General features: G+C 37.0%; 1 protein-coding gene and 1 long non-coding RNA gene across 2 annotated transcripts; both read left to right on the top strand.

Moving 5' to 3' along the window:
- Positions 1-2,635: 2,635 nt before the first annotated feature.
- LOC135251433 (uncharacterized) lies at positions 2,636-4,970 on the top strand. The gene is made up of 3 exons (XR_010329142.1): positions 2,636-3,864; positions 4,584-4,695; positions 4,948-4,970. It is a non-coding gene; the product is annotated as an uncharacterized LOC135251433 (long non-coding RNA).
- A 1,002-nt stretch (positions 4,971-5,972) lies between these two features.
- Positions 5,973-11,977, top strand: fis1 (fission, mitochondrial 1). Its single transcript, XM_064328869.1, has 5 exons — positions 5,973-6,125; positions 7,922-8,054; positions 8,394-8,470; positions 9,097-9,202; positions 9,616-11,977. The coding sequence occupies exons 1-5, from the start codon at positions 6,081-6,083 to the stop codon at positions 9,711-9,713; spliced, it is 459 nt and encodes a 152-aa protein (XP_064184939.1). The 5' UTR covers positions 5,973-6,080; the 3' UTR covers positions 9,714-11,977.
- The last annotated feature ends 1,812 nt before the right edge of the window (positions 11,978-13,789 follow it).

Here is a 13,789-nt window from a genome sequence, read left to right as displayed (position 1 = left end):
GAACAGCTTATATGTTGATATCAACTCAGCAAGTTACCAGAATGTGTCCACGTCTGAATATTTTGTCTGGAATAAATGCCTTAAAGCCTGATTTACACTTCGTCGCACGAACATTTCGACTAGTGCATTTACACTTCGGCGAAGGGCTGTGGATGGGTTCACTTGTGTGTAGTAGCGATACACCAAACTGCTGATGTTTACGTCTGTGAAAACTGAGAAATATGGGAGGAATAAATGATACACCCGAAAATAATGACGTATCACGTATCCCTGACAATTAATTTAGATGTTCCATTTGGATCTCCAACCATAACATAACAAAATTCTGTAAGATGAAAAGTTGAAAACACTGATTTTTTGGCATGCTTCACTTCGAAAGGGTCGTGCTTTAACCCTCCTGTTATGTTGCGGGTCAAATTGACCCTTTTTAAAGTTTGAAAATCTAGGAAAAATACTTAAAATTATTTTTTCAGTATGAAACTTCTTTTACTGGCCTTAATTAGTGTAATCAACATTTTAAATGAAAATGGTTCATTTCATGTATTTGCAAACCCCCCCTGTATGGGGATTGACCCGGGAACATTTTTGCTGTACCTAAAAAATGAACAGAACAGGAGGGTTAACGGTGTCTGCAATTAATGGCTGTGATGTTATATGTTCTGAATGGTTTATAGACCTCAGTGAACTTGACTTGAACTTTAGTATGTATTGCCAGATGTACTACCTCTTTCAAAAGGAAGCCTCCCTTCCCATTTGAAAGAGGAATAATTCAAGAACTCCTGGTGAAATGCTAAGAAAGTAACCGTGAAGATGGACTGTATACATGTTCTTTAACGGATTAACAAGTGTCATGACTGCAAGTGTTTATTTGTTTTTTGTTTCGTTTTTTGTTTTTGTATGCAGCAACATGGCAGAAAAAAATAAAAATTTATTTTGCCTTTGCATTCCACTAATATTTAAATGGGCATCTAAATCATAACATGTGAATTTGATAATATGGTAATGATTTGTGTCACCAACAGTAAAAAAAAAGCTACAATGGGCTATACTTTATAAAGTATTTCTATTATATATATATATATATATATATATATATATATATATATATATATATATATGTATATAGGCTTTATTTTTCCTCATCCTGCTGTTTCTATTTTCATTTAAGACTCACATTGTTTCACTACTGGCCTGGAGGTGTGATGAAAGATGGATCTTGAATTGGCGGGACTCAGTAAGTTAGTGTCAGTGTGTGTGTGAGAGAGTGGGAGATGGTTAACTGACACAGTTAATTGTCAGTGACTGCTAAGGTCATGTTGAATCCAGGACAGTGAGAATGAAATCAAGGTGTGCTTTGATTCTGTTTTGTTTTTACAGTTGCACTCCTATTTCTTTCTTATGTATTGCCCTTTACGCTTGGACTTACGGGTGAGTTCATAAGTTTATTTATAGCTTATATGTATAATAGTCTGTGTTCCCCGAAAAAACCAGATTTACATTTTTAGAAAAAAAAAAATACATTTAAAAATTCATATACATTTTAGGATTTGGCAAAATAAATGTTTAAAAAATATTAATACAGTTGAGGGTTCTAGCTTAAAGGCATATTTCACATTCTTTTTCAAATGATTTTTTTTTCCAAATGACCCAGATTGATTCACCTCAGTCTTTAATTTGATCAGTTATATAATTTTGAATCAATTACAACTGGTGTCCACACACCAACTGGGACAACCGAAAACACTCTAGAAATGAAATAATTCAAACTTCAAAAAGTAAACTATCCTTGTGCAAGACTTAACTAAGCATTAGGCTTCGCAATATAGCAAAAAAAAAAAGAAAAAATCTTAAAATACACCAGGCAGATGCATGTTTTAAAACTGTCAGACATCAGGATGTCCAGCCATTTTTAGGGGTCTGGGGGCTGTGTACTCTGTGTATGACTTCTCTATAAACTGTGTCCCTCATACTCTGCCATCACTCTAACCCTAGGGGCTCTCCACCTTGATGAGTGTCCCCAGCAGCCCTATATCCCTATCTATCTGGGTGTTGGTGGACTGCTCACTGTGGCTGCTCAACTGCCCTATCTGAAATGTTGTGAGCGGCGGACAGATGAGAGACCTGCGCTTCGCTCCCTTCTCAAAGTCTACAAAGCTCTGATCTTCCTAGTCCTGTTCTGCTGGTTTATTACTGGTGAGATAATAATGCCACTATACAGTATTCCTTTGTGTCATAATAAAATTAATACTTGATTTGAGACACAGTAAAATGTTCATTATTCAATGTTAATAACTCTGTTGGACTCAATATGCATTTCCCTTTTTTATATTCATATGAAATATTGTCACTAATTGGATATTACATGGATGTTCAATGACTCAAACTAATAACCCTCCTTTCAATTTGATCTATTTATAGGTAGTGTGTGGGTTTACTCCATATACCCTCCAAACTACGACTCCTCTGGTACTGTGTACTGTGCAAAAACACTGTACCTGGTTGCTTTCTGGTTCACAAATATATGTTACATCTTCATCGCCATGGGCTTGGCCTTTGGACTTTACTTCTACCTGAAGAATGGTTGTGACCTGAACATCTGCTCCTTTTTCAGATCCCGCTCCTATACTCCCTTAACTTAACCACATAATGAATCATGCTCTTACAATATTGCTGTGACATTGGGCCAAGTTATTGCTACATCACGAGAATATTATGTGTTATGGTACAATTGGAACAAGTCAAACTGACTACGTCCAAAGGGGTTTTTGTTGACTCTCAATAGAAACTGTCTCAATTGTTAGATACACAGTGTGTAATGATGCTACAATGCAGGGGAAGCTTCCTTCTAGGGACACAAAACATGGGCATTGTTCAGACTTAGACCTTTGGAAATTAACTGAGTAACCTTCCAAAAGAAGCCAATGAGTTTTAGTAATATATGATGTAATATTACATCCTAATATCTTAAATTACAATTAAGTGGATGTGTCGATAAAAGGGAAATGGCAATATTATCTGATCATCCCTTTCTCTAGTGATGCTTAATGTTAATGGATGGAAGAAAATAATTGCGCTTGTTCTAGTAATGAGTAGAAAATGTGTACAATCATAATTAAGATTCACATGTACAAAATGTATAAAAATGGACCCATATGTTTATGTGAATTAAGAATTTTAAGTTCTTTTCATTTTCTGTTTACAACAAAACGCAAATTGTAACCTGGACTCTCGTTCGCGAACTACTGAATTTTTGAAATGTTTTGCCGAGTGACTATTCTATCTGCGTACAGTTTAGTAACCTATTAGGGCATGCACAATAAAAAAATTTAAACAGTTTGACAAACCAAAATTTTTATTGTGATCTGTGTTCTCTTAACGGTAGCCAACATTAATTCTGTGTATTCTATATTTTCCCTTCTGACTTTACACTCCATAATAGGCCTACGTATACAGCACGAACTTCTCCGGAGTGGAAAAATTATGGTCGTTTTAACAATATTTTACGGTAAACACAAGCAGTTTTCCAGAATGTCATTGGTGATACATAAAAAGGCAGTACTAATCTGGAAACGACAGAAAAGCTACCGATGAAGGGGCGCTCTCGTTCCATCTCGCTGTTTCTATGTTGAGCAGAATAAAACACTGTAAATCGAGCCTAAATGGGCAGACGCACAATTAACCAATGGTATCGTCAGATAACTGAATCGCAGGTATCCGCGCAACATGCATACAGCCTAATTTACTAGACCCTATGACCAGGGGTTGAACCGTTCTGTGGGTTGAATGATCTTGATTTTACTTACAAATACCGAAAGAAAAAACAAAGACGTGAAGGACATTGCATTGTCTTTACAGAAATGACAGGCAAGTAAGTACGCTACTGTACTAAATCCTACTAATATTATTTGATTTATTATATCACGGTTTACCGTTCTTGTTGTTCCTCTGTATTAAAGTTCATTGAATATTTTACTTTTATTAACCGAGGTAATGCGTTTGGCGGTTTCGGTTAGAACTAAGCTGAACGCGAAATAATTAAGCTTCTTTTCAAAGACACACACACACACACACACACACACACACACATATATATATATATATATATATATATATATGTGGAGAGAGAGAACTGATAGTAGCCTTATCATACATTCACATTACAAAAACCAGGCGCAGATGCAATGTTTCGAATGTTAAATTGTAAAATAAACAAACACGTTATCATTCGATTTTAAGGAAGGTAACTTCCTAGCCAAGCAAGAGTGGAATGAAATCTTTAGGCCCACCGTCTACACATGAACATGTTTTCATTCTGTGTCTGTTTTGTCCACATGTTGACCATTTATACGTGACATGCAGAGACTACACTGGTAAAAGAACTGGTTTCGAAGTGCCTGCAGGCTCGGAATCTAGCATATTGTCCATACAGCCACTTTCCTGTAGGTGCTGCAATATTAACGACAGCGGGCGATATAGTCACAGGTAAGAAGATGTTTCCCAGTAGTATGGGTGTGTTTCACCATCAGTATTATAAAACGTGTATAGCGTTGCTTTACTTGTATGTGTGTATGACTGCTTTGCAGGCTGTAACGTGGAAAACGCTTCCTTTGGACTGACAGTGTGTGCAGAGAGGACAGCAATACAGAGAGCTGTGGCTGAGGGGCACAGGCATTTCACTGCTATTGCTGTCACCTGGTGAGAAGCGGCATGTAACAGTAAACACTGATGGCTTCATTAAATTATGGATGAAGCTGTATCTATTGGCATTCATTATTGAAGTTATATACTGTAAGCCTGCTTCTTTGATATGTTTTTAACTCTTGTGAAGTTTGATGTTTTTTACTGTTTAAAAAAAACTCTGTTCTGTATCAGTGGATTTCATGAAAAAAATGAGAAAAGAATCAATTGGAACTGGTTTTACAGTCTCATTTTGTCTCTATTTCTCAGTGATATTAAAGACAGTTTTGTGGGACCCTGTGGAGCATGCCGACAAGTGCTGATGGAAGTGAGTACTCTACATCAATTATCACCTCAGTTACATCATTACATTCTTACAATGTTATTGTTTTTATTTGCTCTACTGTATGCACTTGGCCTCAACAGTTGTATGAGCGGTGTATTATGAAGTTATTATTTTATTATTAATTTTTGCAGGGACAAATATGCTTCCCATTTCGTTACAAGAATCTGACATGCACATAGCACATTTTATCTAACTGATTGATGTTTACATGTCAAAAGTATGCTATGCAAGCCCACTCTAATACTGAACTGGAACAGATTATAATATGTGTTAAAGATATGAGGTTATACGAGGTTACCGCAGTAAATAAATAAATGGGAAATTCGACCACATTTAGAATGTTTTAGTATCTGTAGTTTTTAGTATTCTAGACTATTAGTGTAATGTCCTTTGGGTAGACAAATAAACAAAATGGCCTAGTTTTTATGACCTATCACCTACTATACAGACAATAAGTGTATTTTTGTGAGTAAAATCCACGTATAAATTAATCTGGATTAAATATGGTGGAGTGTCATGGATGATGACAAAGATGCAACAGTGAGTGTAGAGTAGTCAACTGACTCGGCATGTTCTCCCTTTCACTTTCTCATCTCAGTTTGGTTCAAATTGGGATGTCTACCTAACCAAGCCAGATGGTTCCTATAAGAAGACGAGCCTCCAAGAACTGCTGCCCTTGGCCTTTTCTCCTGCTCACCTTGAAAAGAATTGAAGGAATAACATAACTTTAGAAAAATCTATAATAAAAATGACAGTTTTCAACTCCTTCATTTACATTTATGTTCCATTATCCACCATACTTCAGTGAAAACTTCGTGCACACCAGGAACCATGAATGTTTGTAATCATAATATTTTTAGATAACAGTTTAAATGGAAATGGTTAAGAACATGAAACACTAACATTTCAGGCTCGAGATCATTTTGTGCGTTGAAAACGTGTTTTTGTTGATGTACAGACTGTTTAAGCTCCACTTTTCATATTACGGTAATACGCCATGTGATTCTGGGTAAAGGGTCGTCTTCCGGTGTGAAGACAGTAAAGTATTTCCGGAAACATGGAGGCTGTTGTGAGTGAAGTCGTTGCTCCTGAGGACCTGTCGGTAAGCATTATCATTGCGTTATCATATTGAGACTGTATCGTTCCAAGACTATAGGACGTATTAATCCCGAATAAGGAGAAAATCTTGTTTAATGCAGCGAGAGGAGGACATTTTAGAGGTAGTGTCGCCACCAAGTAGGCCTAAGTTAACATCAACAGTCGAAATGTTCACAAATCCCAAGACGGTATCATCAGAATTGATTGTTATTATGGACATTTGTTACGTTACGCCTTCAAATGAACTGGTAAGGTTCAGACAAATACGACATTGGCTGACCTTACTTTAGTTTTTTCATAGACATTGCATTAGAGAATACACTCCGCACATCCTCATAAATGATGCTATCGATAGTTAACGTGATAATTCTGCATACATATTGCCAGTTTTGTTTAAGCTGCATGGTTTTATACAGTTGACATCGAATGGGGCTCAGTTTTCGTGGTTTACACAACACTGGATTAGAAATGTTAACTTGCTAACACAGTTTAGCAGAAAGATTTATCAAGTCAGTGACGATGCATTCGTTTTCATACTAGAATATTCCTCGTTGATTTGACGAGACGCGTGACTGTGGCGTCAGCCCATTAAAGGGATAGTTATTTTTTTTAAAATCAGAAACATTTCGGTTTTCGTGTATGTTTTTGATTGGCACACAATTTTTGTATGCGATGAAGATTGTTTGTTTTAGATACTGACTAGCTACCTTGGATCTTGTATCAGGGCATTCATGGTCTCGTGGTCTAAAAAGTTTCAGGTAACTCATAAGCAGCTTGTTGTTCAGCGGCGTCGTGCCTCTAGATATTTTACCTGTTTAAAGTAACTGATTTTTCTTTAAAAATTATATGCATGCACATCTTATTTTTGCTTGGAACCATTTCCTATCCCCAAATAACCTGTCTTCATTACATTACATTACATTACATTACAGGCATTTGGCAGACGCTCTTATCCAGAGCGACGTACAACAAAGTGTATAACCATAACCAGGAACAAGTGTGTTGAAAACCCTAGAGGGAAGTACAGTTCCAAGTGCAGGGAGCGACTACATAGTTTAAGTTGGACCCTGTAGGTTAATCTGATCAACACAAACAAAAGCAGCAACAAAGCAGTCTATACAACTAATACAAGCAATAATTAAGTAGGCCAAAGTGCAATAATTAAGATAAACAGCTTACCCAGCTACAAACCTAAGCTTACATAGTCGACTAGAGACTATAGGGAGGTAGGGAGGGATGGGGAGAGGTGCAGCCTGAAGAGGTGAGTCTTCAGTCTCGGGAAGGTCATTCCACCATCGTGGAGCCAGAACAGACAGGAGACATGACTAGGAAGCGCATTACTACACGGGTCCTTTGGAATGAAGACCTTTCCATGCTTGTGTTTTATGTTTATAACAGTGAAAAAACGCTGTTAAATTAATATACTATGTGTAAAAACATACCATTGCTTTCCAAGCTATTTTGAATGGTATTTTATTGCTTTAGACCAAACCCCTGAATGTCCTGCTACTGTTGCAAAACTTGTAAAACAGGTAGTCTGACTCTTACCATGCAAATATCTATGGTCGCACAGACCAACTGCGGCTGCAAATCCAGAACCTATACTAAAACTGAAATATAAAAACACACCAGAAAGTGAAGTGTCCCTTTAAATGCTTGGTGAATTGTAGGGACATGTGGGTGGTGTGATAAGATTAACAGGTCTCACCATTTTAAAGGTGGGATTATAAATATAATGAATTTTCATTATGTTGTGAATTACCTGCCCCTTGCCAACGAGTTACTTTATCGGTCTTTCAGAAATTTAAGAAGAAGTACGATGGGGAATTGGCTAAGGGGAGCGTGTCCAAGGAAACAAAGTTTGAGTATGCTTGGTGTCTTATTCGGAGCAAGTACTCTGAGGACATCAAGAAAGGAATAGTGATGCTGGAGGGTGAGTATGGAATGCTGTGAATATCCATGTCAACGGGGAAAATGTAACAAAATAAATGTCATAACGTTTATACTTGAAACGTTAATGAATATGTTTAAAAGTTCTTATGAAAACAAAATGGGGAATTTCACCTGTTTAAATGTTTGCAGATTGAGCTATGCTTATTTTAACATCAAAGGGCTAAATTGAGTCAGTAATGGTAATTAAAAATAATTTCTAAATTCGAATATTGTTGAAAATATGCTGTAATCAATTTGTCTGTGTTTCCGTGGTGTCTTATATGTAGTTTTGATTTTATTTCTGCTTGTTTCCTTATTAATTGGATTTAATTTTTCATAGAACTGGTTCAGAAGAGCTCAAAGGATGACCAAAGAGACTTCTTATTCTATCTATCTGTTGCAAACTACAGACTAAAGGTGATATATGCCAGTTGAGACTCAAACTCTCAGAATTAAGTTAATCTACATTTGGACATTAATTAGTCTCTCAGGGACTTTGCAACTGCAGTGCATTTGTCTATGGTTGTGCAAATTTCTACTCTCGCTGATTTATATACACAGCATCCCTGAGGGCTGTATGTACACCAGTATATTGATTGCCCTTTTCAACCATTTGGTTGGTTCCAATTAATTCCCGTCAATTTGGGAAATTAACTGAAATTCAGTTATTAAGAAATCTTCATATGACATTAAAGGCATTTTTCAATTTGTGACTTTAATTTCAGTTCATTTCTTCAACTGACTGAATTGAATTTTAATCAACTATAACCAGATTGTGTTGGATTAAAATTTGGGGGGAAAGATGACAAGGGAAAATGAAGATAATGAAATGAAGCAGTTCATTCTGCGGTACATATTTACATTAGGAAAAGTCATCTCCCTAGTCATAGTCTGTATAATGTTAATGGTAAATAGTTTTTCTTTTAATGTGTACATAATGCTTTTCCTATTTTGTCTGTTGTATATTGCATTGTATGCATTTGTGGCTGTCCAAATGCAAATCATTTATCTGATGGAAACTCTCTGCTTTTTGATGCCGTTAGGATTATGAAAAGGCTCTGAAGTATATCCGTACTCTGCTCAGAAATGAACCAGGGAACACGCAGGCCCTGGAGCTGGAGAAACTCATTGACAAAGCCCTGAAGAAAGGTAACGGGAGGAGGATGGATGGATGGTGGTGGTGGAGGGGGTATTATAAAGGGACAGGTGTCCTGCAGATAAAGGGTATGATGGAATGACAGGGTGTGATGGTCAGTAGTCAGAATTGCTGTGTGAATGAGCATGCAAGCAGCTGGAAGATATTGGAGAGGGATACAGCATTGTCATTGATAGGTATAGCAGCATTGTCATGCTCTTGAAGGGTGTGGCTATGGGAGGATGTGGCTTTGGAATAAAAGGGGAGAGAATAAGGGGTCAGTCCAGGGGTTGCAGAATAATTGTCAGCAGAACAAATAAATGAATTATTAGTTTATTCTAAGTTCAAGAACAACAGAAGCTAGTGCAGATTAGTTGGTAAGCATCTGATGATCCTGACTGGATTTGTTCTTTTCTGGTTCACCAAGATGGATTGGTTGGAATGGCGATCGTCGGAGGAATTGGCCTGGGCGTGGCTGGTTTGGCTGGCCTCATCGGTTTGGCTGTGGCAAAGACCAAATCCTAATAAGAAGTGGGGAGGTGTCTGGCTTTGTTAATTCTTCCCTTCTACAGAAGACTAATGCCTCCTTGAAACCTTCCTGCAATTACAAATTCAGACTGGACCAGGGTCAGTTCATATAAGACCAGTTTGATACAGTTTGAATGCTTAGCTCATCCCAACTAAATTGTTTTTTCCTCACAATGTTGAGGTTGAAGTTCATTTCGTGTTAAAAACTAAAAAAACTGGGAGTGGCATTTAATGATACAGAGATTTACGAGACTTTGTTTTAAAGTATGTCAATGGTTTATGTTTGCTGTCCAGCCTACATTTTTCAATTTCAATTGAATTTAAATAAATTTATAATCTTTTGGGGCACACATTCATGGCAGCCATATTATAAATGTGTTACGTTTTCAGAGTTTAGTGTTATCATCACCCCCCTGGGTGGCTGAAATACAATAACATTGCCATCAATTGACTACACCTTGTTTAAAGTAAATAGAAAGCTTATAGAAGTAAATTTATATGATAAGGTTGGTCATTTATAGTGTACTAAAATGGTGAAAAGAATAAAAATTTCTAGTTGGTTGAGCTCTGAACTAATTTAGCCATTTTGGAAAAGAAAACAATGAGGTTAATTTAAGATTCATACATTTGTTCTTATTTTGTGAGTAACTCCTCCAAATATGACCCTCTTGTGTATAACTGGGCCTGTTTCTCCTAACTTCGAGGCCTTGACTGTGGTGCGTAGCACAGACTAAAACTTTAACAGGAGCACTAAAATTTGAGTGGGTCATATAGTTTGTTTGCAGTGGCTTAATATGCTGTCAGCAGGTGGTCAAACATTGGCCATGGAAATAACACCTTCACCCAAGCCCTTAAACCCACATGAGTTGTTTTTGCTACATCACATATTTTAAGATAATATTTAATTAAATCAGTGCCCAGACCATGCCGTTCTCTGTTTTGCACAGTGCAAAAAAAAAAAAAAAGACAGCCAGACAGATTTATAAACTGAATATGCTAGGCTGTCTGAATTGGCTCTTAAATTGGCTCTTGTCTACACAAACACCTGGTGTTAGGCATACTTATTGGAGTGGCAGAAGCCGGTATGTATGGCAACAGTGTCTTGTTGATTAATCAAACGGACCATGAACATTTAGGGCTAATTAATGGGTGTTCTGTTATGCTAACATGGCATACACTACGCATGAATATTATGGTTACTGGTAGAATTAAACTATAACCCATGTATGCTGAATTTATAACTATAGCTTTTGAATGTACTCATTAAATGGTAGCAGAAAGTTTTGGGCAAATTTCTAAACTTTTATACAAGGGATACATTTGCTTCACTAGAAACGCGTGAATTTTGTGTTTGCGATATGTAAGGTGTCTTCATAAGTGTCATTGGAAATTTGATTATATTAGTGTAATTCTGTTCAGGTGTCCCGTTATGTTATGTGTATTGATCAGTCAGAGGTGAGTGCTTTGACTTTCCCAAAGTAAGAAAGCCCAGCCAAGCAAAAGTCTCATACTTAAGAAGTGTTGGGGCCCCATTGTAGACTGTCAGATGTGCTTCGGAACACTCCTCTCTTTTTTTTGAACACCCTGTCTTCCCCCATTTGTTGCACATTAGACTCAGTCTGAAATTGACATCAGCAGCTGCTGGAGATCTTTTAACCAGCAATCACAGGAACTCAAGTTGTTCCTCTTAGTTGCTTCACAGTTTCACTCAGTTGACACAGATTATTATTATTTTTTTTTTGTAGTTCAGAATGTTTTGCAGCCATTTGTTTTTGAGGAAAACCAGTAAAGTTGGAGATGTAAGCAGCTTGGGTATGTGGATGTGTTTGAAGAGCCGCAATGTGTTTGGTGTAGCCTGGGGTAGGAGACATTATTAAACATTGAATCATTTTTCTTCTGGTCACCCCTAGTGCACAGTGAATGAGATTCCTGTGAAGAAGCTGTATATTAGTCTCCCATGAGAATGATGTTCAATGTTTCTTTCAAGGGAATTACATAATTTGAAACATTACTGTTTTCTTTTCAAAACTATTCATTTAGCATATTGTTTCAGAGCTTATTTATACCATAGATAGAAAGTTATTTGATTATTGGATTCCCACTACATATTGTAGAAGTCAATTGAAAGTAAAGTGTGAATACTAGCAGTGTCACAGCAGTGTGATTTCTGCACCTTCGAAGGATGAAGTGTGTTGCCAAATGTAAGTTCCTGGATATTTGTTTGATTTGTTTGTTTGTAAATAAATATTTTATGCACTAAATACATTTGTGCTTGTTTGCATTTTTCCTGCATATATTAAGAATGATACAAATTAAACCAGTTATTATTATTATATTATAGCCATTGTTTGTTCAGATTTTTGACTTATGTAGAATATACCTGGTACCACAATGCAAATAGCACTAACCTATTTAGTACACGGGAGAAAAGCAAATCAAAATGAGAAAACTATGCACATTATAGTATGAATGTGTATCTGTCACATTGCCTTTTCTTTTAGATGTACTTTGTAGCACTGAAAAGCATATGTTGTTACCATAATCACACCTGCAAAATTAATGTAAAAATAATGTTGAATGTTAATGTTGAATGTTTTGTTCTCACCTTTGTGAACCAGTGAAGACATTTTCTAAAGTTGATTGTTCAACCGAAAGTTGACTAAAGTGGGCAGTTTGGCATCCATACTTTAAAATGACTCAAGTTCCTGGTATACTGCTCTATAAAGTACATTTGTCAGTTATAATGTTCATAAAGTGCATAACTGATAAAACTTAACCTGGGCAAAAGCACCTTTACCTGATTGGGTTGTCAACACATGACGTAGAGCTCCTTTATGCTGATTATGGCTGATTGCTTGTGCCCAGGTTATGACACTTATGAGACATAACACTCTCGCATCTGTAACTGTGACTCTACTCAAGTCATGTAATATGCCAGGACTGGGGGAGGGGGGGGGGTGTTGAGACAGTATACATATTTTTTAAAAAGCAATTTTGATATTTGCAAGTAGGTACCAGAAACAGTGCATCAGTCTGGAAGAACTGATTCTCACCTGGAATACAAACTGTACATATCCATAATAACCCGTTTATGCTACAAGATAAAAAGCAATGTTAAATACTAACAAGAGTCAGCACAGTACAAGCCAAGAGGTACAAATCGGGCAATAAAAACTGCACCTTGATAAAGAACAGCCTGCTATAAACCTGACTGAGCAGAATCTATCCCTTTCATCTCTTTTTCTATGCCAGGTAAATAATCGGAGCAGATGGAACTGGGTGAATGGAGGTCGGGGTTTATCATTGACACAGTTGTTGCTGATTTTTGCAGGCCATTCATGTTGAGTGCATTATGATTATCTGTGATTCTGCTCTTGAATTCTGATATCATTGATGAGTATTGGATGTAATTTCTCATTGTCTGAACACTTTGCCTGGAGGTATGTCTCATGAGTCTGAACAGTCTTCATCTCCTCTGTCTGTAGATTCAGCAGCTCAACTCCTCAGTTAACCTAATGAAAGACAACCCACCATTATTGTCCCGTGATTGTTGTTTTGGCTCCCAGAATCCCTCTGGATTTAATTAGAGGCTATTGTACTATTCCACAATGCTGTGTGTGGACAAAACCATAATATCCACAAGAATTTTTTTGCATTTTTTCCCCTTACACCCACATTTTACATCTTACCTGATCATGGAAGCTCTTATCAGATATTGTCAACTAAACATATTAGGTGTGCTCATATCAGGGACCTTCTTAAACATGCATTAACTCCCATGGGAAGCTTCATGGGGAGGCCTTCCAATCTTTTTTCTGGAAATTAGGGAGGGGGTGGGGATGGGAGCACATTGTCTGTGACAGGCCTGTTTTTCTATCGATCCCCAGTAGACTCCGACTCAGTACAACATTGCTCATTCATTCAGTTCTCCTGTGTGAACCCAGAATCACAAAAACATCCAGGGTAATAGTTAAGTATGTGAAAGCTTAAGTAGAACTCAGTTCCCCTGAATAAACAGCTCTGTCCCATTTTCATTGTAATTTATTGAATGCTTTGCATAACTAGTATGACAA

This window comes from Anguilla rostrata, chromosome 3 (genome assembly GCF_018555375.3).
Source record: "Anguilla rostrata isolate EN2019 chromosome 3, ASM1855537v3, whole genome shotgun sequence".
In the NCBI taxonomy this organism is placed as follows: Eukaryota; Metazoa; Chordata; class Actinopteri; order Anguilliformes; family Anguillidae; genus Anguilla; species Anguilla rostrata.
Note: the sequence above shows the minus strand (reverse complement) of the source record. Positions and strands in the feature narration are given on the sequence as shown.

What these genes read in the sequence shown, in the direction of transcription:
- fis1 (XM_064328869.1), top strand. Translation starts at nt 6,081, where the DNA reads ATGGAGGCTGTTGTGAGTGAAGTCGTTGCTCCTGAGGACCTGTCG. An exon ending in TTGCAAACTACAGACTAAAG is followed by an intron (nt 8,471 to 9,096) that starts GTGATATATGCC and finishes TGATGCCGTTAG; the next exon opens with GATTATGAAAAGGCTCTGAA. An exon ending in TGACAAAGCCCTGAAGAAAG is followed by an intron (nt 9,203 to 9,615) that starts GTAACGGGAGGA and finishes TGGTTCACCAAG; the next exon opens with ATGGATTGGTTGGAATGGCG.